The sequence below is a fragment of the Cyprinodon tularosa genome, unplaced genomic scaffold (genome assembly GCF_016077235.1).
Source record: "Cyprinodon tularosa strain WSP-4 unplaced genomic scaffold, ASM1607723v1 ctg155, whole genome shotgun sequence".
NCBI lineage: Eukaryota > Metazoa > Chordata > Actinopteri > Cyprinodontiformes > Cyprinodontidae > Cyprinodon > Cyprinodon tularosa.
The window spans coordinates 566,323-593,175 of NW_024038386.1; the positions used below are offsets into that span (position 1 = coordinate 566,323).

The window sequence follows — 26,853 nt, forward strand, 5'->3', positions numbered from 1 at the left end:
GAAGATTGAAAAGAAAAGGACATTATTCAGTTATGTTTGACATTTAAGCAGTTTTGTGACTATTTAAATTTTATTCAATGAAAATCTAAAGGGAATTCAATTATAGATGCTTAAATAAAAGTAGTGCACCTTGATATGAATGTTTGAAATTGTTTCTTTTTATGAAACAGAAGAAGGTTTTGACAAAATGGGAAATTATAGGCATGTCATGATAGTAGATATCAACAAAAAGACCTTTAGATAAGAGCTGATAGAACACATTTTTATAGGGAATCCATGTCTCAGTACATTTTGGTATCATAAGGTAGATTTAAATATCTTTGCTTATAAAGTATCTCAAGTTTTACTGTTTTTATATAGAAATAATTTCCTGATTCTCGTTTTTATTTGAGATTTTGAAGCTGTACATGCACTAATAGTTGAGAGGGGATTCAATTGAAAGGCTGGTATAAGGAAATATAACTGGCCAAGAAACGACAAGTAGACGGTGGAGCTGACAAAAAGTCGATAAACGGATGAATAAAACAGCTACCAGCTGCTTATACTACAGGCTGTGCTAGCTTGCATTTCAGAGGCTTTCCTGACATACCAGCAGGGTGTTGGAACCTTTTCTTTTTCCCCTCCAGCTCGTGTCACCCCGAGTGATGCAAGTCTGCAGGTTTTGACGGCAGCTTACAGTACCTTTCTGTGACTCGACTTCAAAAGCCACAAGTGCAAATCAATCTCTGTTTCCTCTTCTGTCGCAGTCTCCCTCCATCCCTGGCCCCTTCCATCAATTTTCTAGAGCTGTCTGAGACTCCAGGCAGTTAATTAAGTAGGACATTGTCGCGGAGTCGGTACACGATGTGGCTGGAGATGGATGGATGGATAAATGGATTGAAAAGATACAGAGGGACCCAGACATCCCATTTTTCCCTTATAGTTTGAAGTATAGTTTTATTGTACTTGCAAGTAATATTTTTCTACTCAACATCACATTTGATGATGATCTGGTTTTAAAGTGTTCAAATTATCTTTTGTCATTCTTGCATTTCGATCTTTCATTCTTTTCTCCTCTGAGTTAAACTACCCTTGTTTGCCTTCTCAGACGTCCTTCCCTTCATTTTCTCACCCTCTCCTTGCTTCTTAACCATCCATTTTCCTGCTGCTCCCTTCCTCTGCTCACCCTGCCTCCCTCCTAGTTGATTATACGTCTAGCCCTCTGTACTCTGCTGCATCCTCCTCCTGTAGTATTCCCCTCCCTCATTATGTGTTGGGGACGGGGGGGAGGTTGCGTGTTTGTGTGTGATCTGAAACACAAAGCCAGGGCTAAGTAAGCTAATGAACAAACTTCAGCATTGTGTTTGGGGCCCCGGGGACACACTCTAGCTCCTAGTGTACAGCAGCTACAGCTGGAGAGAGGGGAAAGGAGAGGGCTTGAGGTGACGCGTCTGCGGTGAATACCAAACAAGGATCTGGTCAAAGATCTTTTTTTAAACTGCTTTATACACAAACATCTGGGTGTGGAGTCTCTGTCTGTGGATATTATTTTGTGAGTCAGTCGTCTCCATTTTGGGAAATGTGCAACATATATGAACAGGTAGAGGCTGGGATCTTAAACTAGCATTGTCACTCACACCCTTGCAGTTTTTTTCTCCTTATTCTGCTCCATGTTGATGAGATTTGCATCCCGCTGCCAAATTACACTGTAATGACTTAATTTCTTCCAGCACATGCACAAAATCAGTTCTCGGAAACAGTATGCTCCAAGCATTCTGCCTTGTCATATGTTTGTCCCAAACATGCTTAATTAATCCAATTTCTCTTTGTTGGTCTCTAACACATCTAAACAAGGATCCATGCTCAAACACACCCTGCAGGGGTTTGGCCCCTCAGTTGAAGGCCAGTTTCCAGATGATCTAAACAAGCCTCTTGGTCCCGAGACCCAAACTTGCACGCATAATCGCTAGAAATGTGCTACAAACATAGACCTTGTTATTCAGTCAGACACATGACTGTATTGCATGACCAGAGCTCTGGAATAAAGATATAATTGGTGAAAAAAAACTATATATCTTGTACAAAAGGCCTGAGGGAGTTGTGCTCTCAGCCCACAGTTCCTTGCAAATCATTTATATTGCCTGAATCTTGTTTTCACATCAGACCTCACACGACTTTTTCTTTGTCATTCCAGGATTGTCCCCAGATTCTGCCATCAACCCAGATTTACATGCCGGTCGGAGTCACCAAATCGATCACCTTGGCAGCCAGGAACCTTCCCCAACCTCAGTCCGGACAGAAGCCCTACGAGTGCGTCTTTGACATTCAGGGTCAGACCTACAACGTGGCTGCACTGCGCTTCAACAGCACCTCCATCCAGTGCCAGAAAATGGCGGTCAGTAAGAACAGAAAGATGATAGGCATTCTGGGTGAACACTGTGCATTCAAGGATGTTGTTTTAGCTAGTTTATAAAGAGGAACATGGTCTGTTTTTTAAGTAGTCTTTGAAATAATAAGTGAAATGTAAATATACCAGTTCACATTTTTATACATAAAACAAAATCTTACAAAGAACAGGAGGGTTTAATGAATTGCAGTACAAATTATGTTATGTATTCGGTGCAGATTGAAAGCATTTCCATTACTTTGGTTCAAATCAATACAACTGGGTAACTAAATCATGATCCCAGTGAAGGCATTGACTTGGTCAAGGTTAAATAATAGCTTCCTACAGCTAATGACCATTCTGGACATAAATGTTCTCCCCATCATGATGAATCACTATGCACTCATGGCATACCGGCTTGGTGACAGTCTAGATTAATGATTCAACACTTAGATGTTGCATTGAACTAATAGTTGGCAAATAAATATTGTTGGCATTTATTAAACTTTGGATTAAGATACAAACTCTTTTTATTAGTTTAAATCACAATTGCTTTGGGTTTGATTGAGCACGAGTGGCATACAGTAAATGTTCAATGCCTTGCAGAAGTGTTCAAGCCCCAAGCACTTTCTCGCCGAATGTTACATCACAATTATATATACCATTAGTGTGCTCATTAAAAGGAAAGCTTTAATTTCAGCTTTTAAATTCCAAGTGTTGTATCCATTTGTAATCACCCTCAACCGAACTCTGAACCTACAAACCACCTAACTCAAATTCACAATTGAACTGATACAGTACTTAAGAACAGTATCTGGGAATCTGTGTTGGTACATGACGATACCCGTTTTCAATACCATGTAAAAGTTACCTATAACCTGGCTTACTTACCTGATGCAGACAGAGATGATGGTGCGGCTGCATCTATTGTTGGTAGCTCCAGATTATCCGAAGTTGTAGAAAATTGTGAACTCCTCAGCTTTGTGAAAAGTCTTGCACTTAACCAGACCTTTCCATTGCTGGCCTTGTACTTTCCTAAAATATTGCAGCGAGTGTAATCTGCTTCATATTTGGAAAGTAAGCCTTGTGTTGTAGTCAAGACCAGAGTAACCGAGACCAAGGAGTATCGAGACAAGACCTTTAGAGACCAAGACCCTTATATAGTCTTGGCTTCCTCATGTACACCAATGGTAAATAGATCACCTTTCCACTTAGCCTGGGTGCCAGTCCGAACTTAGTCCCGCCCACAAGGTTTGAGTTCGGGGAAGTTCGGTCTGGCTCTGCTCCATAGTAGCGCGAGTATTAAAGCCCACTGTCAGGCGATCCAATCAAATTGTCAGGGCGGGCTTTATACGATGATGGACAGATGATCAAGAGCAACGTTATCAACCACGTGACCAAAGCGCGCTTGGGTGACAACAATAATGGCTGCCGCTGGAGAGTTTGGGTGAGTAGATTCTGCTATTAGGTCTGTTCTAGAAGATATCGACAGCAAATTAATTTTAAAAGAGGAACAGAGAAACGCGATCAAGTCTCATCTTCTTATTCTAGGCGTGAAACTGCACGCTTTGATTTTTGTGGACAACAACTATGCCTCGCTTAAGATACGTCACGCACTCCGTTGCTCCTATTGGTTGTAGGTCTATCCAATTGAGTGCAGAGGCATTTTTTTTCCTGGTTCGTTCAAAACATGCCCCATAATCACAGCTCTATGGAGCAGTATCAGACTCATATTCTGACTAGAATTGAGTCGGACTACGTCAGGCTACTTTCCACTCCCTCTCTGTTACAATGATGAGTTTAGGTACCAAAACATGGCAGTTTGGTTTTACATGGATTGGTACTTGGCAGTACAGATGTAATTCGATCTGGACTAATAAAAGTAGCGAATCTGATACCCCTCCGTAGCTGACATGCAAACACTGTTGCAGAAAGCTTATTTCTTCAAATCACTGATCAGTCCATCCCTGTAGTGAACCATGGTTGTAGTGTGATAGGTTTATTCAGCAGGAACAGAAAAAAGCCTCACAATTTAAGAGGGGGAAAGGATGCAGCTTACGAGGGGAGTAGCTATTAATAAAAACTTATGTGTAGGTGTCATTTTGTCAATGTTAGTCAATAAACATTAATAAAGTTTAAGATTTTTTTTCCTCATACGTACACGGAACTTCAGATGTTTAATCAATGAAGATACAAATTTAAATTTATGAATGAAAGTTTGAAAGTTACAGATATCATTTAAAAAATTGGGAGGAGGAAACTACAACCCGGTAATGTTACGCTACTGTTTCTGAGAAGGTGCGGCTGTAAGTTGTTCGTTAACCCTCTTTAAACGAGAAAAAGAAGGCAAAAACTAAACGTTAAATTTTCATGCGTTGAAAAAGTAGTTTTGGTTTGGTTTTCTTCCTCTTCTCGTTTTAAAGGCTGTTGTCGAACAATCTTTTTCTTAACATTGCCGCCTCCTGCTGGTAAGGAGTGTTATACCTCATCAGGGGTTGTAGAATAGTGCTTGTAAAGTGGTGATTTCGTATTAATAGCAAACTATTAACTTGAAACCTTTATTCTCACAAATGAAACATCTGATGTCACATTTGTGTACGCAAGAATTGAAAGCGAGGAACAAATACAAATTTCAATTTTATTTTTGTTTACATACATTTACATATTCAGACAGTTTTGGGTTTTGTGGGGGATGTTGAATAAAAATGTACCTTATATTTGTCAGATTTTTTAAGATTTTTTTAAAAAAGATTTTTCCAACTAATGTTTGTCAATCACAAATTACCAGTAAACCCACCTTGATGTTTGTTTTGCTGACGTCCCCAAATTTCCCAGGGTCTAAACGCCATTGTAAGGTACTGGAATATGCTCGTGGCTTTAACTGGTAGTAATGCGTATTAACTGGATATAGTGTTACCAAATAAGGGTTTTATTTCTGCATACCGTCTAGTAAGAATCCTTTTCACTTGTATGTGTGCAGAGGATTTGCAGGTACGCAGAGGTATTTGTGCATGTGAGTCCATGCCTGTTTGGTGTTAGAACATGGCGGATGGTGCACGCGCCTGTGTGGCTTCAAACTAGCATGACAGATAAGAGGTAGCTAGCGTCGCGCTTCATTGAGGCTGAAAATGTGGAGAGGAAGTCTCTCTCTGAACCTAGTTTGGAGCGGATTGATCATGTTTACACCTCCACTCTATACCTCTCTCTCTCCCTTTTCCTCCATCTGCCTTAGAGTTCATCTTTTTCTCTCTGCCTTCCTGCTGCTCCCAGGTTTCTGCGCTCAATCTTCCTTGGGTTCATCTCCACGTCATGCCTTTCATATCTATTTTTAGTAAAAAGATGATACGAAGTGCTTTTAATTTGTTTTTCCATGCAGGCTCTGCAGGTGTCACAGCAACAGGGAATAGAATATCTGATAAATTAGAAACACTTAAATGTCATTTTTTTAAAGATGGAAGCTTTTGTCCTTGTCATAATCATCTGAGGTTTCTTAATTTACATACTTGATCAGCAGTCCATTCCTACCTGTATATGTTGACGGGTAGCCACTGTGACAGTATTCTGTCCATATCGACTCATAGCCTACAGGTCTTCTCACAGTTGACAGTGAAGGCAGGGATAATTATCCTGCTACAGGGTTGTCTGTCCACAGAGATGTTTGTTTATTGACTGTTTATTGTAGCTGCAAGGCCGATGTTAATAAGTAGCAAAGTCCAGCTCTGGCCAAAAGTTAAATGTCTCTATTTGATGTCCAGCATGCAGACATGCTAGCAGTAATTAGCCCGGGGCTGTCATCGCTTAAACCCCGCTTCGCAATTTGCAGTGGCAACTTGACTGCCATGCCAGATATCGATGTAGCACATGCACAGAGTTTTCGTGCATCCGTATTTAGATTCAGGGGATGAAAAAGGTGGCAGCTGCATGAACTTGCCATTAGGGCATAATTCATGCAGACTTGAGATTATGAGTTTAATTATGTGCCATGAATTATTAGGATGAGGGTCTTATTTTAGAACAGGAGCAGTATTTCACAAGAATAGGGTCTTAAATATTAGTTTATCCATTTATAGACCTTCATATCTCAGGTTTTCACACAGGCTCCTCTCTGTTTGTTCATGCTGTGACAGCGTTCAGCGCTGACTCCATGAATCATGCATGACTGCGGTGGAAATAGACTTAATCTCCTATGCTGCACACACACTGCTGCATCTGTTCGTAAATACATAGACACACATACAGCTAGAGGGGTGAAGAACTGTCTATTGGCATGTTGACATGTGTATCCCTCAGCATGTCTTACTGTGTGTCTCCCATGATAGCCCTGTATGCATCTCTGAATTTACGCCCCTCAGACCATTGCAGCAACACTGCTTCATAGTAGGCTGCTAATCAATAGGATAGACGCTGGAGTGCTAAACCAGTGATTTATTTTTTTAGTTGGAATGACTCAAATGTTCTTTTTTACCAATGTTTAAAAGCTTTAAACAGAATCATGAGGGAGTAAGTAAATAAACCAGCTTTATTTTAAACAAACTTTTTCCATCTTCAAAGTTCAAACCAGTGACTGATATGTTAAACAACAGCTGGCTGCTGCTGGTTTACACCCTAGGATTTGGGAAAAATCTACCTCCATGGATTTTATCCTATCCTTTGGTTTCATGTTCTATTTTTCCTGTAGGCTAGTTGATGCTAAATATAATTCTGTTTGAGTCTCTAATGTGGAGGTCTTCAACAGGGGGTCCGCAACCCCTAGGGGGTCCACGAAGGTACTGCATGGGGCTCGCAAAAGTTTTGATTTTTTATTTTTTTATATCCCCCCTGCGATTTTTGAATTCAACACACTGTAGTAAAAAGATAAATGAAGGCAGAAGATGTCTTTCATCATCAATGCACACATTCAGCAACAGACAGGAGCTCTTTCAAGCTGGGCACCGTTTTATTCACAACACCTGTCCCATCAACGAGGAATCAGAATCAGAAATGCTTTAATAATCTCAAGGAGAAATTACTTTCGTTACATTACTCCATCTGTAATAAAGTGACTATAGGACCAGTTTGATATAACACAATTTCATACAATATATATAATTAGGGGGTGCCAGCTCCATCTCACCATCAGTTTGGCGGTCCTTGGCCTGGAAAACGTTGAAGACCCCTGCTCCAATGTCTAAACTCTGACTGTCTTGTAGAGACAGTACACAGCACTGACGTTGATAGAGGCTAACAGTTAACATTTTGCTTGGTATCTTGTCAGTCATTTTGTCACCATTCCTTTTTCCTATCACCAAGTACAAAAATTCTACTAAATAAATATTCTTTAAATCATGGAGGCTTCTTTAATGCCTTTGCAACAGAGACTTAAAGCCATCGATTAAAGACTTTGATCAAAGGCTTTCAGTCCAAAGCACTGTGCAGCTAGCTCGCCCCAGGAGTCAGCAGAACCATTTGAGACTAGACTGAAAACTACTAAGACAGTGTTGTATTCTGTTTATCTCTTGCTTAAAAACACAATAACAACAAGGTTTTGAAATAAATAAACTAAAGAATTATGTATATGCAAAGGCGCAATACTTCAGCTTTATTAACAATTTTCCCACTTTGGGTAAAAAAGCTAAATTATTCTCTTCACACAGAAAAACTTCTGCTTTTGTACCCTTTAAAACCCCTTTAGTTGATTTTTCAGAGCAACAAAAACTACATCTTTCTTTTTTTCAAAATAAGAGTATGAAACATCAAATACGAGCTGGGACTTGCCTAACCAGACAAAATAACATAGTGACGATTAAATTTTGCTTTGCAGAGCAGGCTTCGCTTATTCTAGAAATGTTATTTCAATCATATACTGCCTTACACCTCTAGTGTTGAGAGATAAATGTTGAAAGAAGTGGGTATAAGGAGTATACAAAAGAAGACGGGGAGGAGAAATATTGTAAAGGAAAAAAGCAGAGAAGTGGAGGAAAGAGAGTGTGAGCAAGAACAAAAAAATGTAATGCCTTAGAGAGACTACAAAAAATGAAGATGAGAGAGTGTTAGATGGACTAGGGAAATTGGAGCTTAATAGACAATTTCAGGTTACATGAATGGAAAAAAGTGAAAGGGGGAAAGAGATGTCGAAAAGAACATATGGAGGGAGATCGAGACGAGAGCATGTGAGAGAAGAAAATCTTCTCCAAAGTCTCTCCTGGGGCTAGAACTCTTTCTCCTCTCTTTTATACAATATCACACCAATCCAAGAGTAGACAACTTCACCACAGGATATTCAGATCATCCACACTCAGATCAGGTTTAAACACTAGTTTCCCATTCTTTGCCGTTTCTACGGTGACCATGATAACCTAATACGTTTATGCAGTATTCCCCTGGGTGGAGGCTGTCAATAACCCACTGTCTATATGGTACACAGGATATATGATCCAGCAACTCCAGCTCCATATTACCTATGTTGAGTATTGGCTATCCATATGTGCTCATGGGAGAATTCAGTGTTTTTGTATTAAGTTTCTGCACACACCAGCTGATCCCAACGGGGTAAGACCAAGTGGATTATAGACCGGAGGAGAGAGAACTGTAAAGGGTTTGCTTTTGCAAGCAGACATAAAACAAGTCTGCAATGTTTAAGGTATTAAGGCTTTGAAGATTCCTACATTTAGGGTGAGGATTATAAAAACTGCTCAAAGCTCCAAATTTTGCTGTGTTGAGCTTTTAAAAGGTCTGTATTGTACAAGTAATTCATAGGGCTTTGCATATCTGGCTTTTGAAGTCGGGCATTTTGCTAAAAGAAAGTAACATATTTGCAGCCTGTAAAAGTTGATGCAAAGGCTCCCTATCCAATGTCCATCACCAAATAAAACAGGGAACCACTCACTTTTTGTGAAGAGAAAAAATGTGCTGTCTCCTTATTCGTTCTTTTTGCCAGAAAAAGCCCACGTTTATAGTGACAAATTCAAAACCATCAGCCAGACCTTATGGTGGAAGTAAACTCTGGTTAGCAGCCACCAAAACAACAAGCTGGTGTCTGCATCAGAGCTGGTCTCTTTTCTGACCTAGAAAAGACAGCTTCCCGGTGTGTCGACCAATCGCAGGCCGTGGTTCAGGTGAAAGGGCCAATAGGATGCTGAGATGGAGACTGTGAAAGCTGTGGTGGCACTGCCTGGGTCACAGAAGCAAACAGGCACTTGAACACATGCATGCATGATCATTTCTCTCTCACACGGTTGCATTCAAAAGTCTTTATAGTTTCTCAACTTTTTCACTCTTTAAATTTGAGAGTATTTTGTTGTTTTCTGTTTAGATGTACCAATTCTAAGTAGTGCATCAGTTTTTTGGGGGGAGAAAAAGAATACATGGTTTTAATAGTATTTTTAGTGTGGCTGTAGCATTCATTCCTATTCAGTCCTCTTGAATCTGATATTACCAAATACAATTCTGTGCAGTCAAAACTCTTTAGACATCACCTGTTAGATGCACAATTGGACTGTGTAGTTCCTCTTGTGAACCTCAGGGAATTGATGGTTTAACGAGGTGAACATCTTAAAGGAGTCATCCTCAGCTGCTATTGCTACTGCAAGTCTTATGATGTGTACCTTTAACATCTTTACAGGTTTAGAGAATGAAGAAGTGTCGGTTCAAAATATTTCAAGTTCATATGGATTGATTGGAAAGCAACAGACATCATATTTAAGGTTTTCTTAGCGTCTTCTCTTTTGCCCGACCATTTTTAAAATATACACTTATCACTAACTCTTCTGGATTTATGTTTGGGTTTGTTGTGCTGATGAAAGTGAAGCTCCATCCCAGTCTTTTCTTCCTCATATCAGCTTTCTTTTCTAAACTCCGTGCTAAAATCCTTCCCTCAGCATGATGCTGCCACCAACTTGTTTAATTCTTGGTTACTTTTATTTAGGCACATCAGAATAAAGGGGCTTTATTGAAATGCGCATTACACTTTTTAGGTTTTAAATTAAAAAGTTATAGACTGTTCAGTTTCCTTTTCCTCTTTCATAATTCTCTACTACTTTGTGGTGTTCTGATGAGTAAAATTCCAGCTAGGCATCTTGGTTTGTTATTGTGTTACATGTATGGAGACAGTTTAACACATTTGCCTTAGTATGTCAATGTTAAAGAAAACATTGGGTCAGAGATTCCAAGGTAGAGCAGTTGGAGATCATTAAACGGCTAAGATGTAAGACAGGACTCACACAGCTCATACACTTCATTTCTTATGGGTTTCGTGTTGTTAGCTTTTCGTTAAGTCGTACGTCTCCACTGTCCTTCCATTTTCCTCCCTCCTTAACCTTCTTTCCTTGTTTTCCCCCTGAGGGCCGGAATGAGAGGACAGATGATATCAGCTCGAGCCGTACACCATTACCTCAACGTCTGATAAACCGGTCGGCCACTCCATCACCCTCCTTTTTTCTCTCCACCCTTCACCAGTGAGGAGAGAGCAGACATGGGGTCAGGAGGAGAAAATCTAGTTTGGATAAAAGATGTGTTGCCTGTGTGTATTTTCCCAGCGTGCTTACAGAGCAGCTGTTTGTTGAGGAAGAGATGTGACGTTTCAGAGGTCCTGATGGCATCCAATTAAGGCAGATAAAATGATGATGAATTGCAGTCTGGCTGCGGAGATCAACACCATTGTGTGTTTTTGGGTGTGCACACACACACACACAGAAACAACACAACCTACTACAAAAGCAACAGATTTGGAGAAAATGAAAGAAAGAATGGGGGAAAAAATAGAAAGATACAAAAAGGCTAGGAAGTTTTGATGCAGCAATTTGAGGAGAAAGGATCTGAAAAATAAATTAGGAGATGAGGGGGAAGATGAGCACAGCTATAGAGGATGGAACAAATAACCCGCTTACTTCAAATTGGAAATGAGAAGAAAAATAGAGAGTAAGAAAGATGGATTATTAGCTAAATGAATGGATATAGAGCACAAACAGAAGTTTGGAGAAGGGGCTGAGCATGTCTGCAGGGAGAGTGGTTAACACAGTCCATGCTTGTCTAATAGTCTGTCACACATCCTGACAGAGTGTGTGTGTGAGAGAGAAATGAGTCAGGGTGCTGATGCAAGCTCCACTCCTTTGACTTTATGGGATTTGTTAATATAACCAACCGGCTGCAATAACTTAAAGCTGTTAAGCTTTCATTTTAAAAGCATCAAAGCTTGTACATATTTTCAGACATCCATGCTACTAAAAGTGTCAGAAAGGAGGCTAATGAGGGCCTTGGTGTTGGTCTGTGTGGGGTGGGTGCGGCGGGGCATGGTACAGTCTGGCCTTGCATGGTCTCGCACAGCTTAATGAGATATAAATAGTGGACCTGCCACCTCATTCAGCCGTACCACACACTGACTCTGTTTTAATTGGCCTGCAGACTGTGTGTGTGTGTGTGTGTGTGTGTGTGTGTGTGTGTGTGTGTGTGTGTGTGTGTGTGTGTGTGTGTGTGTGTGTGTGTGTGTGTGTGTGTGTGTGTGTGTGTGTGTGTGTGTGTGTGTGTGTGTGTGTGTGTGTGTGTGTGTGTGCTAGAGTGCAACATGTGGAGGGAATGGCTGGAATTTACTGTGAGCTGCTGCAGATTAGAGACCGCCATGTGATTGCTCAGATGACACTAATCAGATTTTGATTTCAGCTGCAGTATTTTTAAAGTTTTTTCCTTAGAAATGTTCCTTAAAACTTGACCAAAATGTAATATGTCAGAATTTATTCAGGACATCTATATTTATTGCATTTATATTTATTTACCCTGGGAGCTCATTTTCCACTGATTTTGATCCCTCACAGTCCTTTTTCGCTCCGTTTCTCTTCCTCCATGTGCTCTCTGTCAATAGAAACTACTCCATCTTGTTTCATGTGACTGTTTCAGTCTACCCTCGGCTGATGGTCTCACATTAGACAGTAGAATAGTTTGGTGTCCAGAGGAGTTCATGGGGACTTCATGGAATCCAGGTCCCGTGATAAACCATCGTAACTCGTATTGCACCGGGAAACGACTGGCACGAGACATTTCTGCTGACGTGCTGGTCTCCATTTTTATTCCCAAACCTGGTGCAAAGACCATATACTTTGTGTTTTATTATTTTATTATGAAATTTTTAGTAAATTCTAAGTTTAGTAAATCCATCCATCCATCCATCCATCCATCCATCCATCCATCCATCCATCCATCCATCCATCCATCCATCCATCCATCCATCCATCCATCCAAAATGTTCATTTAAAAAGCACATAAAATAATATGCATTCAATTCAATTTAGTTATATAGCGCCAATTTACAACACATGTCATCTCAAGGTACTTTAGAGAAACATTTCAACCAGATCATACAGCCAGATTCATTCAAAGTTTTCTATATATGGAAAACAAGCTGATTGCATCGACTTATTGACTCAAAGAATTCCCTCACACTAATTATGCATGTAGCGACAGTGGAGAGGAAAAACTCCCTTTTAACAGGAAGAAACCTCCAGCAGAAACAGGCTCAGTGTGAGTGACCATCTGCCGAGGCCGACTGGGGTTCAAGGAGACAGAAACAGAGATACAAAAGGCAAAGGTGTTAATAACTTCACCTCTGTATCTTTCTCAAGATTTATAAAAGCTGCTTCAGTGAATAACTGTAAGCATGCCTGATGATTGCCATTAAAATGAGAGGGAAACCAAAGGATGACTCTGAAAATACTTACATTTCTGCAACTATTTTTCCTTCTGTAAGAAGGGAGCTTACACTAACTTGCGCTGGCTGAAAGAAAAGAAACATTGACTATAATAGCATTATTTTTCTCTGAGGCCAGCATTTTTCTCCTCTCCTCTTCTTTCCGTTTTTCTTTCTATTAGTGTAGAAAGTATTAGTCCCGGCCTGTGATTGTGTGTTTGTGTGCGCTTAGGTCTCTGTGCGCGAGATAAGCTGACTAACTGGGTCCGGCCATGCTCCAATCCTGTTAGCATTAGCGATTAGCACTGGCTAACAGTCTCCTATTATGAGCAGGGAAAGGCTGACCTCACACATACTGTACACACATCTACACTCTCTAAGCTGTGGGAAGGATTACCATTTGATCCTTGATTAGAACGCCATATCTGACTGGATGTTGACTGTGTGTATTTGTGTGTTTAAGTGAGCATGAGGCTGTTTAAATGTGGACTATGTCCCCGACCTTATCTAGATTGGAGAACATTTCTTCAGACGGACTAGCTTTGATTCAGCATCCTCTGTTTCCTTGTCTTTCCTTCTTATAGCTGCAAGGAAATTTGAGCTGTTTGAAGGATGTGTTCAGCCAAGTCTGACTTTCCTCTAATCACCTTTTCAGGATTGCCGATTGAAGGAAAAACACCTGTCTTGTCATAGGTATAGACTTGCCCGGGGCAAGTTTAATATTTTCAGGTGTCCAGTTTATGAATGACTAATTATCTGCTGGCGACTCTTAAATTTTACTGGTTTTATTAGTTTCTTATGCTTCTTCTATTTATCCCTTCTACCAGGTGGTCTTTATATGCTGTGTTTTTTTGTTTTTGTTTTTTTTTAATGCAGTCTGTTTGTATATTTTGTCCAATTGGTCACTTTTTTTCTAATGTCGTTTTTTTTTAACCATATTTTTACTTTTCAAATTAATATCAGCCCAAAGGTTGTAGCATAAGAAATGAACAACAACATATGGAAGAGTAAAAATGGGGAAGTCTAACAGGATGTTGCATTTTTCTTTCTTTTTTTGCTGTACCTAAATATGTATCAGCCACTCTGCAGATTTATTATGAAAGCTTAACAAGCTTCTGGTTCTGTGAAGGACGATGAGCTTTAAATCATAACTTAACAATCCCTGTTCGTGCCCTAGCCTCTGCTACCCATTAAATGCACATACATGCCCATGCACACCTCTCCCTTAGTAATTATTCATGGTTTTTTAAATGATGACTCCAGAAACCCAGGTTTCTCCCCACCTAACACATGACCCCCCCACCTCTTTGTTGATGGATTTACAAAGGCTGATCGCTGACTAGAAAAGGAGAGTAAAAGGCTAAGCAAGGATGTTCTGAGCCATCGGCCAACGCCTTTGATTCAGGCATGTGTGGTGGGTTAGTGGCCCACCTTTATCCACCATCTATTAGCTTATTATGCCTGTTATTATATATATAGTGTGGACCTAGGAACCTTTGGCAAGCTCTCGTTTCCATTACAAATGGTTCTTTACTGTGTATGTTGTCCATAACCAGTATTAATGTTGTCACAAATTTGTAAAATACCTACATTTCTATTTACTTTTAAAACAAATAAAGGTTAGGCATTTTAATTTTGCATCTGTGCAAAACATGTGTCCCTGAGTATCACTGTTACCCTGCATTGTCCTCTATCCCATTGTCCTGCACAGTCTCACACACTCAGACATACTCGTGCACCCTCTTCAACCCTTGTAGAAAACATCATCTTGTTCTCAGGCAGCCTGGGTGGTCTCTGTGTGGTGAGGATTGGGAGGAGGCCGGAAAAGACTGAAGAATCCGTTTGTTTGAATTGGAGAAAAACAATTGCTGATGTCCAAAATGTGCTGTTTGTGTGCATGTTCTAACTTCAAGTGTTCGCATGTGTTAACTTATTTCATTTAGGTTTCCAGTACAGAGCTTTTAACAAGTCTTTGATGAATTTTCCAACAACACTTCTCCGGAAACTGCCCCATGTGCTGGTTATGTATTTATAGCACAGCGCCTGGGATGTTTGGTATATGCGATAAAGGAATCTGCTTCATATTTCCTCGTTTGACTGTGGGTGTTTTGGGGGCATGGAGATAGACGAGAGAAAGTCGGGTCGAGATTGATAGCAGGAGAGGATTGAGCAGAGTTGCGGGGAAGGAATAATGAGAGGCAGAGGAAAAAGAAGGGAAGAGGCGGGAGTCAGGAGGAGGATAGGGAGAGAAGAAGGAATGTGTGAATAGACCAAGGCAGACGTGTCAGAGAACAAATTGAAAATGCCAATTTCACTTTAGCCCCCACCAGTTCAGGCGCTTATAGCCCAGCCATGGCCTCTTATTCCGTGTGTAAATGAATGGTGTCCACGAAATAACACACAATCACCTCCCTCTATCCGTCTTGGCCTCGATATTTCTCCTTCACCCCTGCTGCTGAATAATCTGCTCTCTGCTCTTTCTTCCTTGTTGCTGGATGAGACTTCTTCTTAACAGCTTGTCTTAAATTTCACCCCACCCCTGGACTTTCAATCACACATAAAACATGCTCTACATATATTGTTAGTTGCGGCATGTCGGGCTTTTGTTGCGCTCTTCTCTTATATGCTTGATAGCAAACATTTTATTTGCCTGAATACATAAATAATCTGTAAACTTACAGTACAAACTTTGACATAGACCACATCTTTCATTTAGGATTCCAGTGTCATAGCCCACCACTACCTGAATAAATCAGAGCTAAAGTTGATATCCCATTTTGGCTGGAGTTCCTCTTCAAAATTAAAAACTACAATTTTAATCTGAGCTACACACCAACGTTATTCTTTATTCCTTCCCACCTTCAGGGCACACTGAATGCAAATCATCCAATCACAGAAGCAAAGAAAGAATTAATCAGCTATTCACAAATTGTTACATTACTGCGTCCTTTCATTTTCTTATCTCGTCTATGCACATTTCTTCACCCCACCCCCCCCCTCCACTAAAACACATTTAAAATCTCTATTATTACAGATGTTCGGATAAATCTCACTGTATCCCTATGAAGTAGGATATATATCTCATAGTGCGAACAAGTTGTAGCTGGATTCAGTCTGTGAGGGCCCTGTAGCTTTAGGACAGGAGCTTTCACATTCGATTTTATCACCACTTCACCACAAGAGAAGAGGGCTGCTATCTTTGCCCCCTGAAGCTACTGAAGATGGTGACCATAGCAGAGGAGGGAAGGCTATTGGGCACCTTCTGAGTGACGGCGGTATTATGTCCTATCTAAACTCCTGCAGGCTATGGTCCCTACGTCGGGGATCTGTCGCCTGTTTTTATTATGTGCATTGGCTGCCATATTTATCAAGCATAAATATTTCTGTAGTTTTTTTTTTGGTCTCTGTATAGTAGCACTATCCTGAATTTTTAGGTTCCAACTGGAAGAAGATATCCTTTTTAAACAAATTCCTTCTTTCTTTACTTTTTGTTGGCATTTCTTGCTAAACGAGAGCCTTACAGTTATAACATTTCATAATACTAGAGCAGTCTTCCCTTTATCTCTTCTTCTTTATCTCTGGTTACTGAATGATTTCAATTTTGTTACCTGATTTAATGAATGCAATCTCTTGTCATTTCAAAAACGTAACCACACCATCTCCTCAAAGGAGGCTTTTTGGGGAAAAAATGCCCACAGCATGACAGATTCCCCAATTTCCTTAAAGGCTGATTTATACTTTGAAACTAGGTTGTCTGCGTAGGTGTCGCAGTGAACGCAAAGACGTCCCCGCCCCCTCTGCAGACATTCTGCTGCACATCTCCCAAATTGTAGGTGACCGCAGACAGGACACCTCTGATCGGTCAAATCTACAACTGCTTGCCGGCTTGTTTTGTTTGTATGAACGCAATTGCGGAAAACAACGCGCAAAGTTGAACCAGCTAGAGGAGCGAGGTGCTTGAGAACGCTGGGACCCTTTTTTCACCTGGATCGCACAAACTTGCCCGCATTTCATCACCACCAGCTTTATTTAGACCCACAGCTAGTTCATTATTGTACCTCTCTGGGATATAACATAGCGTAGACCACGCTTCAAAAGTGGGCACAGATCAAAAATTTCTACGTGAATCTCACTGCAACACACTGCTGTGTGAGTATAACCAGCCCTTAAGAATGGGCTTGAAGTGATTTAGCTCACTCATCATGTGTTTAACCCCAAACCCATCAAGCAGCTCTTTGTTCTTCTCATCTGACAAAAGCACTCAGTACCAGTTAAACTACCTGTAGAATTGGCAAACTTACTCCAGGTTTGTGATTAAAAATGCAGAAAAGACTTTAGACATGACTGAACAACCAGTTGGACGTTAGATGGTAGATTTTTATAGCCACTTGATGACCCAATGATGCCTGTTGATAGTTGGATACAAACCTGCGTCTGCTTGCAACACTGGTTCTGCATGGCTTTTGTGAAAATGATTTCCCTCTGTGGGTTATCACATGGGTGGAGGTGCCCCTTCTACAGCTGTGTTTTATTTGGTGCTGATAATCGTCGGTATTTATTTGTTAGGAGGAGTCTCAAAGGAGCTCTTTTCCATGTCATCCCTTGGGTTCACATACACCGCCATCAGATTACCGCTTCTGAGGCTTGTTGTCTCATTTAAAGCAAATCCATAAAACTGATTATGCCGTCGAGGAGTCAATTACGTTTCAACTCTTATTAGTTCAGGATGCAAAAAATGAAATTAGATGAGAATATTATTGTTGGAGATATATTAGGCTTTTCATTCATCACTGGGATGGAATGAGTCATGCAGTGATGGGGATCCCAGTTTCTTAATCAACTCTGCGCTCTACCAGGGAGCCGTGGATGTGCCATGTGTGAAAATCACAATATAGCCTGTCTCTCATACTTCATTTTTATGGCTCTTTGACTGTGAGCGCCGTAGCATATCGCATCACCACCATAGCTGAACTCGCTTTCTTCTTTCCAGTTTTTCTCTTACCTTTTCCTTCCTTAATTGAACCAAGGATGTTGATTATCTCAAGAAGAAAGTTTTAAATAAGCAACTTTGTACTAATCTTTGCGTTAATGTTGGTTTCTTTTTCAGTATAATTATGAGGGCAGTGATATCAGCGACCTTCCCGTAGATCTGTCTGTGGTTTGGAATGGAAACTTTGTCATCGACAACCCCTACAACATTAAAGGTGAGTTAGTTGGACGTCAATCACTGAAGGCTGCTTTGTTTACATCCATTTATCATTTATACATCCTGCTGTGCTTAAAGGGTATGTTTTTTTCTGCTAAATATTTTTTCCTATAAGCCTGTCATACATGGGGGCAGGTTGCATCTACGATTCTTAGCAGATTTATGCAGAATTCAATTAAATTAACAGTTTTTCTTTAAAGGCGATAGGATCTGTCAGCTATAAGGATTTAGGCTGGAATGAGATTCTGACAGCATTAAGAAAATCCCCCTTTTGTCAGTATTTACACAAAAACCTAAATTAAAAACCCACAGCTTGATTTCTTTTTGCTTTAATCAGAAAGACACCAATGCATGTGTGGGTTCTCTCCAGGTACTCCAGTTTCCTCCCACAACTTTAAAACACACATTAGGTTAATTTGTTTTTCTAAATCAACATTATGTGTGAATGTTGATGTTATTCTATCCCAAGCTCCTCTCTGTAGCTTCATGATGGGCTAGAAACTCTTTCAGGGGGAAAATCTGGTCCAGATAAGCCTGCAGTCAGCTGTCTAACTAACATACTGTTGGCTGGGATTTTTGATTCTCCTTTAGTTTTCACACCCAGATCTTTTTATTTTGCATTAGTTGATATTTTTCTAATAACCCCTCATTCTTTCCTCTAAATAATAATAATAATATTTAATTGAACTTTATTGATCTCACAACGGAGAATATTATAGTATGATGTAGGCAGCTGATTCCACCTCTTTAGCTCCGCCCACATATCCTCTTAGGCTGTTTCCGAATGTCTGTCCTAATCAATATATAGGGCCCTAAATAGTGGTTATGTCATTTGAAATGAGTTTCCTAACGTCTAGTGGATGAAAAAGTAGTGGAGTCGAAATCTCCTACAATGCACCCTCAAAAGTAGTGATCACCCATCCAAGCCAATATATCCCAGAATACTTTGGGAGAGCTTTCCTCGCAAAGCATTACGGGATCTGCTGTCACAGCAGCCCGCTGTCCCCTACGGCGGTCGCTAACTGCGGGGATGCAAAGTTACGTGACCAACGGGGAGCTAAAAGTAGTGATCGTCTGTCCAAACGGTCAGTTAACTTAGTTCACTATAAAGTCCTCTATATAGTAATTGAAAGATTTATGGGTTAGGACGGACGTTCAGACGTATTTATGGTCACCTGTCTTTTAGCCATGTTGTAAAAATATTTGTGAAGTTTTTTTGTGTTGTGATTTTATTTATTATGAGAAATTATAATTTCCTACCTAACAACTGGGGGATCTTCTCAGTTTGCAAGCTTTTACCTTTTTCTCTAAATATAACAATAGCTGTCACGGCCTAGAAATTCAGTTTCAGCTCAGATCAAAGGCTGAGTCTCCAATTTTAAGGTCTTTGTCCCAGATTTTGATTTTGTTTTGAAGCTGCCTTCAGGGTTATGGCTGCTTCCTCAAAAGCAAAACTGTTTTTGAATTTATCACGTAGGATTTCCTCACTGATGGTGAAGAGGGAAAAACGTATGGAAATGTCTATTTATAAAAACCCAACCTTGTTGCCTATGTTTCCATACAAATAAAAAGCCTTGTGGTCCGTCTTTAAAATCATACATCTTATGCGCCACTTTGGGACGAGACAATGAGATCACGTCTGTTGGATATAATTACCGGTAAAACACTCTGTATAGTGTTGTCTTTATAATTATTGTGGCTTACATAGCACAGCAGGGGGACTATAACATTATCCCCCTGCTGTGAGCTGAAATAACCTCATCAATGTTCGATATGGCCCGTGGATGTACGCCCTCTCAGAGGGAGTGTCATCATCTGCTTTTCCTCGTTGCTCTTCGGTGCTTTCAGACACAGCGAGAAGCCGAGGGATTTCACTCTGACATATTCTTTGTACTCCAACTGTTTCGTCTTTAAAGCTGGTAAAGCGGTGATTGCTACCATTTGACCGTTATATAAGTCACTTCAGGTATTGATCAGTCCCTGATGTCCAAATGTACCAAACAAGCTGTTGTTGTCTCACGTTTCATGTGTTTGCTGCGTCTGATGTCATAGCAGTGTGTCTGTAACATATACGGCACGTCTGCAGAAACACGTTCAGACAGTATCAGCATTGGGAATCAGTGGCTCTGCATTGTTATCGCTCATAGGAATCTCCTGAGTGCGTCTAGCGGGCATCTACAGGACAAAGATGTCCCCCTGCCATCAGGGTTGACATCTGGTAGAGTGTTAGCAATGCTTCTCAGTCACAAATACGGTTAGGTTAATGTAATTACAGGGAAATCGTTTAGCAGCCAGTAATTGCTACAGGTTTTATAAAGCTGCTCTAAGACCAGTGGGATTTGGAGTTAAAATTGGAAAGAGGAAGAAGTGGTCCCTGAGTGAGAGGGCCTTCACTTTGTCCTAGCAAATCTGTTTCTGTTGCAGTACTGAAGAGGAAATCAGGCCTTTTCAAAATAAAGTGTTTGCAGGTTTCGCTTATCATAATTTATAATTTTGCTCTAAATTAACACCTAAATCTCACAGTTTCTTCTGTTCTTCTCATTTGCAGCTCACCTGTATAAATGCTATGCGCTAAGAGACAGCTGCGGGATGTGTCTGAAGGCAAACGCCAGGTTCGAGTGTGGTTGGTGTGTAGGAGACAAGAAGTGCTCCCTCAGACAGGAGTGCACTACCCCCGAGAGCGTCTGGATGCACGCTGCAACTGGAAACGCCCGCTGTGCTCACCCAAAGATCACAAAGGTGAGCCCTAATTTCAGTAGTTCATGAAAAGACATTGTAGATGTATGTTAATGATTAAATTGTGTGTGCAGACACACAGAAGCATGAACACGCTTCACTCACAGATAAATAAAACATTAAAAGATTGAAAAATGTTGAAAAGAAATCGTATTTTGATAGTTTCATTGCACATTTCCTGCTTTCCGTCCCTTGAAACCATAACATTGCAGCAGTTATGAAGCTCTTTCATAAACAGCTCTATGAACTTCAAGTTAAAGGAAATGTTCAAATGGTTCAATACTTTGTCCTTCTCACCTGCATTTTGAATTATAACTAATGATATTCAAATTAATTTCAGTTTATTCATATGGCGCCAATTCACAACACATCTCAACACACTTTACAGAGATAATTTAGTCTGGTCTTCTGGAGAAATTGGTTAAAAGTTTTCAGTCTGAGCAAACCCAGCTGCCTGCATTGCCATGGCTGCAGGATTCGCTCTGTAGACATATTGATTCACTTGTCCAAAGTAAGTCCAAGTTTTTGGAAAGTGATTAAAATGCGGTCAACTGCTTCATCAGTGCAGAGCACACTGGTCATCCAGGATCAGAAAGGACAGTAAAAGAGATGGAGGAGTTAGAGGCATTGCCTCAGAGTAGCTGTGCAAAGACTTATCCAACCAGTACCATACTCTGGGATATAAAGGCTCTTGTTGGCAAGGCTAATGTTCCTGTAATCGATCACAGCTGCCATCAGCAAATGTTGTAATCTTCAAAACGATGTAATTCGTTTTGAAGATTGGATGGATGGTGGTTTTCTGTCGTGTTCAAACTATTTGGAGTTTCTCATAATTTGGGTTTTAAGAAAAAGTCACTTCAAGCTCCTGCTGCCTCTACCTGTGATAGGTGGAAGGATTTACACAATTTGTTTGGCTCACAACACAAAACAGTTTGCCTATTATCATATGTGAAGATTATGAACACATCTGTTGTTATCCGTCTGTGTTTTTTTATCTAAAAAGTTTAAACTGCCTCATCTAAGAAGATTGATGCTTACAGCCTCATTTTAACCCTAATAGAGACATTAATGGTAGGTATTGGTCCCTCAGGTCTGATTTGTTGCTTCCCTTTAAGCCAAGTTTTCAGTTTAATCATGTTTCTGGAGATAAATGGGACATATCAATCTATGTATATCTCATAAAGCTGACCCATCAATGATTTTAGATGAAAAAGCTTTTCCCGTTTTGCCCAAAATGTGGCAAAACAATAATATATAATCCTTTCAGCCCTTTTTTGTTTAAAAGAAATACCTAACGCAATTTTACAGCGCTTTTTAGTGTATTTCCCAACTGTATGTTTATTTGGGCTAAAATGATTATTTGGATTAATTTTATTAATCAATTGTTTGAATAATCATTAAGTAAATAACTAAATAACTGTAGTATGCAGACTCTAAAATACTATTTTCTGAAGGACTAATCCAGTCACAACAGTAATTAATCCGGGTTTGGCAGTTTTTTTGGGTCCGAAAATTCACTATTACGATTCCAGTGAAGAGAGATTCGATGTCCCTCCCTCTGCTGTGTCATTATTGGCCTGGGCTCATGAAAGGAACATCATACATCACAGGAGGCAAATCTGCAGACAAGACAGACAACTCAGAGGCCAGCACTATGACTGCAGGCCAGCACAGATGGGCGAGCAAGGGGGAGGCAGGAGACACACGAAGACGGAGCACACAGAGCAGATTATAGATGAAGATACGAGAAGAGGCAGGAACAGTAGTGATGCTGAGGAGGAAAACATGGCGACAAGAAAGAATAAGAAGTGGGGTTCTGCTTATTGTGTCCCACTGTGGTGTAGGTGTGTCGCACTTTAGTGCACATAGTTGGATGGAGGAGCTGAGGCACCTTAACAGTACAATATAGCCATCTGTTGCCATCGGCAACCATGGTGGTGGTCCTCGTCTCACAGTGACTGGGGTCACTGAGCCTGCAGTTCTCACCCCTGGTATAGACACACAGCTCAAAGTGAAACAGATGCATCATTCATCAGCTTAAGCTAAAGACAGTTTTTCATTTTCTTTATTCCTTAATCTTTTTTTATGAAAATAGAAGCATATAAATAGAACTGCAAAAGAAGTCACCTAAGCTGAAAAAAATGCAATTTTAACAGTTTAGATAAGTGAGAAAACATAAATTTATACTCATTCTTCATCAATGCAGACTTGTTTTACTAGACTCCTTAGTACATTTTGTGTGCGACAGACTGTGTTGCTTTAAATCCTTAATGGAGATATTGGATAATTGGAGCAGTGGCATATAGATAAGTCCCTGAACTAATGCTCCTTCTCCCTTCATGCTCGCTTCAGTTATCTCTTAGAAACAAGCATGCACAGATATTGGGCTGTGTGTGTAGGAGAGAGGTGAGGGGGTGGTTGCATGCGAGCGTGTGCTCATGCACACATATGTAGGGCTAAATTCTACCCTCTGGGCAAGATGTTGGTGGCAGTCAAAATGCTGGCATAGAGGAGCTTCCGAATCAGCAGGAGAGGGTACTGCTGGTTTTTTCAGGGGGAGCTGGGGGAGACATGGGTTTGAAAGGAGGCATTATCGCACCCTCCTCACCTCTTTTCTCCACCTATGACATTTATAGTCTGACATTTAATGCCAAAAGAACATCGGCAGATGACAATCTCTCTCTTTTCATTTGCCTTTTTATTCTTTTGCCCAAAGAGCATCACATCAGCCACACATATTGCTGCTTTCTGTCAGTCCAAAGTATGCTTTCCCCTTTTTTAAATGTTCTCCTTATTTGTTTGAAGCATCTTTTGCTTGTTTTTGCACCATGCAGGCTACTCTATGGCCTCTAATTTCATTTGGACCGGAGATGAAAGTGTTCAACAAGAAAGGAAACACCACAACATAATATAAGTGTTGATGCTGAGCAGCATGTGGTCAACCTGTTTGTACAGCAGGCCATTTGCACCGTTTCCATAACAGTGCTTGTTCTTGAATGGCAGCTAATTTTAGGTGTTAAATTTTAATGTCAGAAATGGCAAAAATCTGGACTTTAAGCTGTGTCCTGCCTACAGTGTTTTTGTTTGGTCTAACATTGTCTACCTATCAACTAGCAAATTATAGATTACAACTATTCTGATTTTCCCATAACGGACATTTTTAACACACTGCAAGAATGATGTCGAAATAAGTAGACATTTCCTAAGTTAGTCTATTTACCCTTAATTTGAGTAGGTAAATAAGATGATTGGCCAGTGGATTGAGTATTACTTTACTTTTTATTTTAGATAAATTCACTTGAATAAGACAATGCATTTAGTTTAAGAAGAAAATGCTTCAGATTTCAACTTTTTACAGTGCCTAATCTTGCATTACAAAGCACAGTAAGACACGTTTTATTAAAAAGTGTATATGATTTATATATATATATATATATATATATATATATATATATATATATATATATATATATATATATGTGTGTGTTTATATTAATAGATATAAAAACATCGTGCAAAATTAACTAGATGTGAAAAGGGAGATTTTCATGTTAAGACCAAAATAGTAGTCTTAACATGCTATCAGAATTGTTCTGGCTGGTAGGTAGAGTCTGCTAGTCTGAAGAATAGAAGAGAAGAGAATAGAATAGAAAATCCCTTTATTGTACAACAATGGGGAAATTCTTGTGTTTACAGCAGCCAAAAGATGAAAATACGGTATATAAAAAATGGACCTCAGAAAAACGAATAAGAATAACATAATACTGAAGAGTTAAAGGTAAATCATAGAATACTGTTCTCCTAAGGGCTGTGGAGAAATTAAACCAAGGTTAGGGTTTAAAGTGATGTTTCAGGCTTGGTAGCTGTTGCAAAGCATTGTGCTCTCCATTATCTAAAAACTCAAATTCAAAATATTGGTTTTGTGTGCAAACAATAGTGGAGGTACCTTCTTTTTGACCAGGTACTGGGAAGCTGGTACAAATTAAAGAGGAAGATGGATGGAGCTAAATATAGGGCAAAAGAATGGCTCACCTTCCAGCAGAGTGGTAACCCTAAACACAGCTACAATGGATGGTTTATGTCAAATTGAATAACATAGCTAAAGCCCAGACCTTAAAAATCTAATGAAAAAAAGCTTTTAATTATGTCCAAGTTTAAAGTCTGTTTTTTTTTTCTTTTATTGAGGGAGGAATAACAGACTCATATTTCAGTGTTGACATTCCACAAAAGAATTTCAGCATCTAGAGGATGCTGAAAATACATGCTAGGTATTAACTCAAAGAGGCTTAGTACAAACACCAACCAAACTTTTTAGGTTTCTATTTGTAAGGGAAATAACGTGTCACATAAAATCCTAATAAAATACCAGGAATGTTAAGATAATAGCTTATAGTGGTATGAATTATAATGCAAGGCCTATTACTGATCAAACCCTGTTTGGTACTCACAAGTCTCCTACATTTGAAACAACCAGATAATCTCATCTTTCAGTGATTTCTTCATAGTGTCTTCAAGATGACATTCAAGCTGCACGGATTAAAACACACACACCTTGTGCTTCTGTGTCCTGATATATAGAAAAAATGTCCCCTTACTGGTGCTGGACGCTACCTGGCCCACCGTCATCCATCATATCCTGCTCGCATGCTCTTTTGGGACGTAGAGAGCATCGCACTGAGCCCTAAGAAACCAATTAAAACGGAGCCGGCCGTGCCAGCGTGAGGGCTGTAATGGTGCATTTTTAGCTCTTCAGCTTGTGGCATAGTTATGAGCTGCTGAGTTGTTTTTTGCATTTGGAAAACAAGAAGGTGGATGACATGAATGAGCAACTGTTTTTAAGTAAAATGTCATCTTTGTGCACATGAAACATTGGTAGTTTCTCTACTTTGTGCCTTTAAGTTCTGAGATTTTCCACATTAGCCTTCTCATGTTCAGCTCATTTCCCCGGGGATCTTTAGCAGTTCAACTTTTCCTTTTCTCCCCATCCAATTCCCCTTTATCTCCCTTGCTCTTCGGTCATTTCCCCATCTTTATAGCGACCTCTGTCGACACCGAGATAGATTCTGCCCCTTTTAGAGGCTTTTATCGACCGAACCACTTTGATTTGCTGATCGAGTTTTAGTGCTGAACAATGAGCCTCATTGTTACTGCACAAGCCAACATTAAAAGGACCAGTGGCAGTGCAAATGCTTGCAGTTCCCGTCTATAAAGGAACAATTATGGCAAGATGTCAGCTGTTTGCGTCTTTATGACTCCTTCTGTCCCCTTAGAGTTGAGCTAGAATGTTATAATTGGCCCCGAATGGATTTTGACTTCTGACACAGAATGTTCTTCACACATCGCCATTGATTATCTTATTAATAATTCACTTAGTCAGCTAGTAAAGAATGCTCGGCAGTACCACCATCATTTCGTCTGTGACCTTTAGTTTCTCAAGATTGTAGAAAACTTCAGAGGCCTTACGCAGCGTGCGTATCATCTCCATGCCCCCTGCTTTCCTCACCCCGTTCTCCTCCCCCTCCTATAACGAGCAGATGCTATCTGTGCTCTGCTGCTTAGGCAGACACAATGGGCCTGACACAAAGCCTTCAACACAACAGGACAAGGATGCTACAAAGGAAAAAGAAAAAGCCACAGAATGGGCGTAAAGCGTTGTGACGGCAGGCAGAGAATAGAGCGAGTGTTTAGGCTGGCGGCTTTTATCAAAAAGGCCTTTTTGTTTGTGGTATTTAGCTGCTGATGTAACCACTGGCGTGTATGTGTGTTTGATAAACTGCCACTTATTGAGAAAGGAGGAGGAGTTGATTAACATATCTGAAGATTCTGGCTGGGGAACCACTCTGAGCTAGTCACTCGGTCGTTGTGCGCTTTAAAATAGGCCCATTTAGAGCA

General features: G+C 40.2%; 1 protein-coding gene across 1 annotated transcript in view; it reads left to right on the forward strand.

Moving 5' to 3' along the window:
* LOC119780114 (plexin-A1-like) overlaps nt 1–26,853 on the forward strand; it is a 241,063-nt gene that overhangs the window by 154,371 nt on the left and 59,839 nt on the right. Inside the window, exons 10-12 of the mRNA XM_038280016.1 lie at nt 2,174–2,374; nt 18,127–18,223; nt 20,774–20,964. Coding sequence (XP_038135944.1) covers nt 2,174–2,374; nt 18,127–18,223; nt 20,774–20,964 — 489 coding nt within the window. The remainder of the gene's footprint in view (nt 1–2,173; nt 2,375–18,126; nt 18,224–20,773; nt 20,965–26,853) is intronic.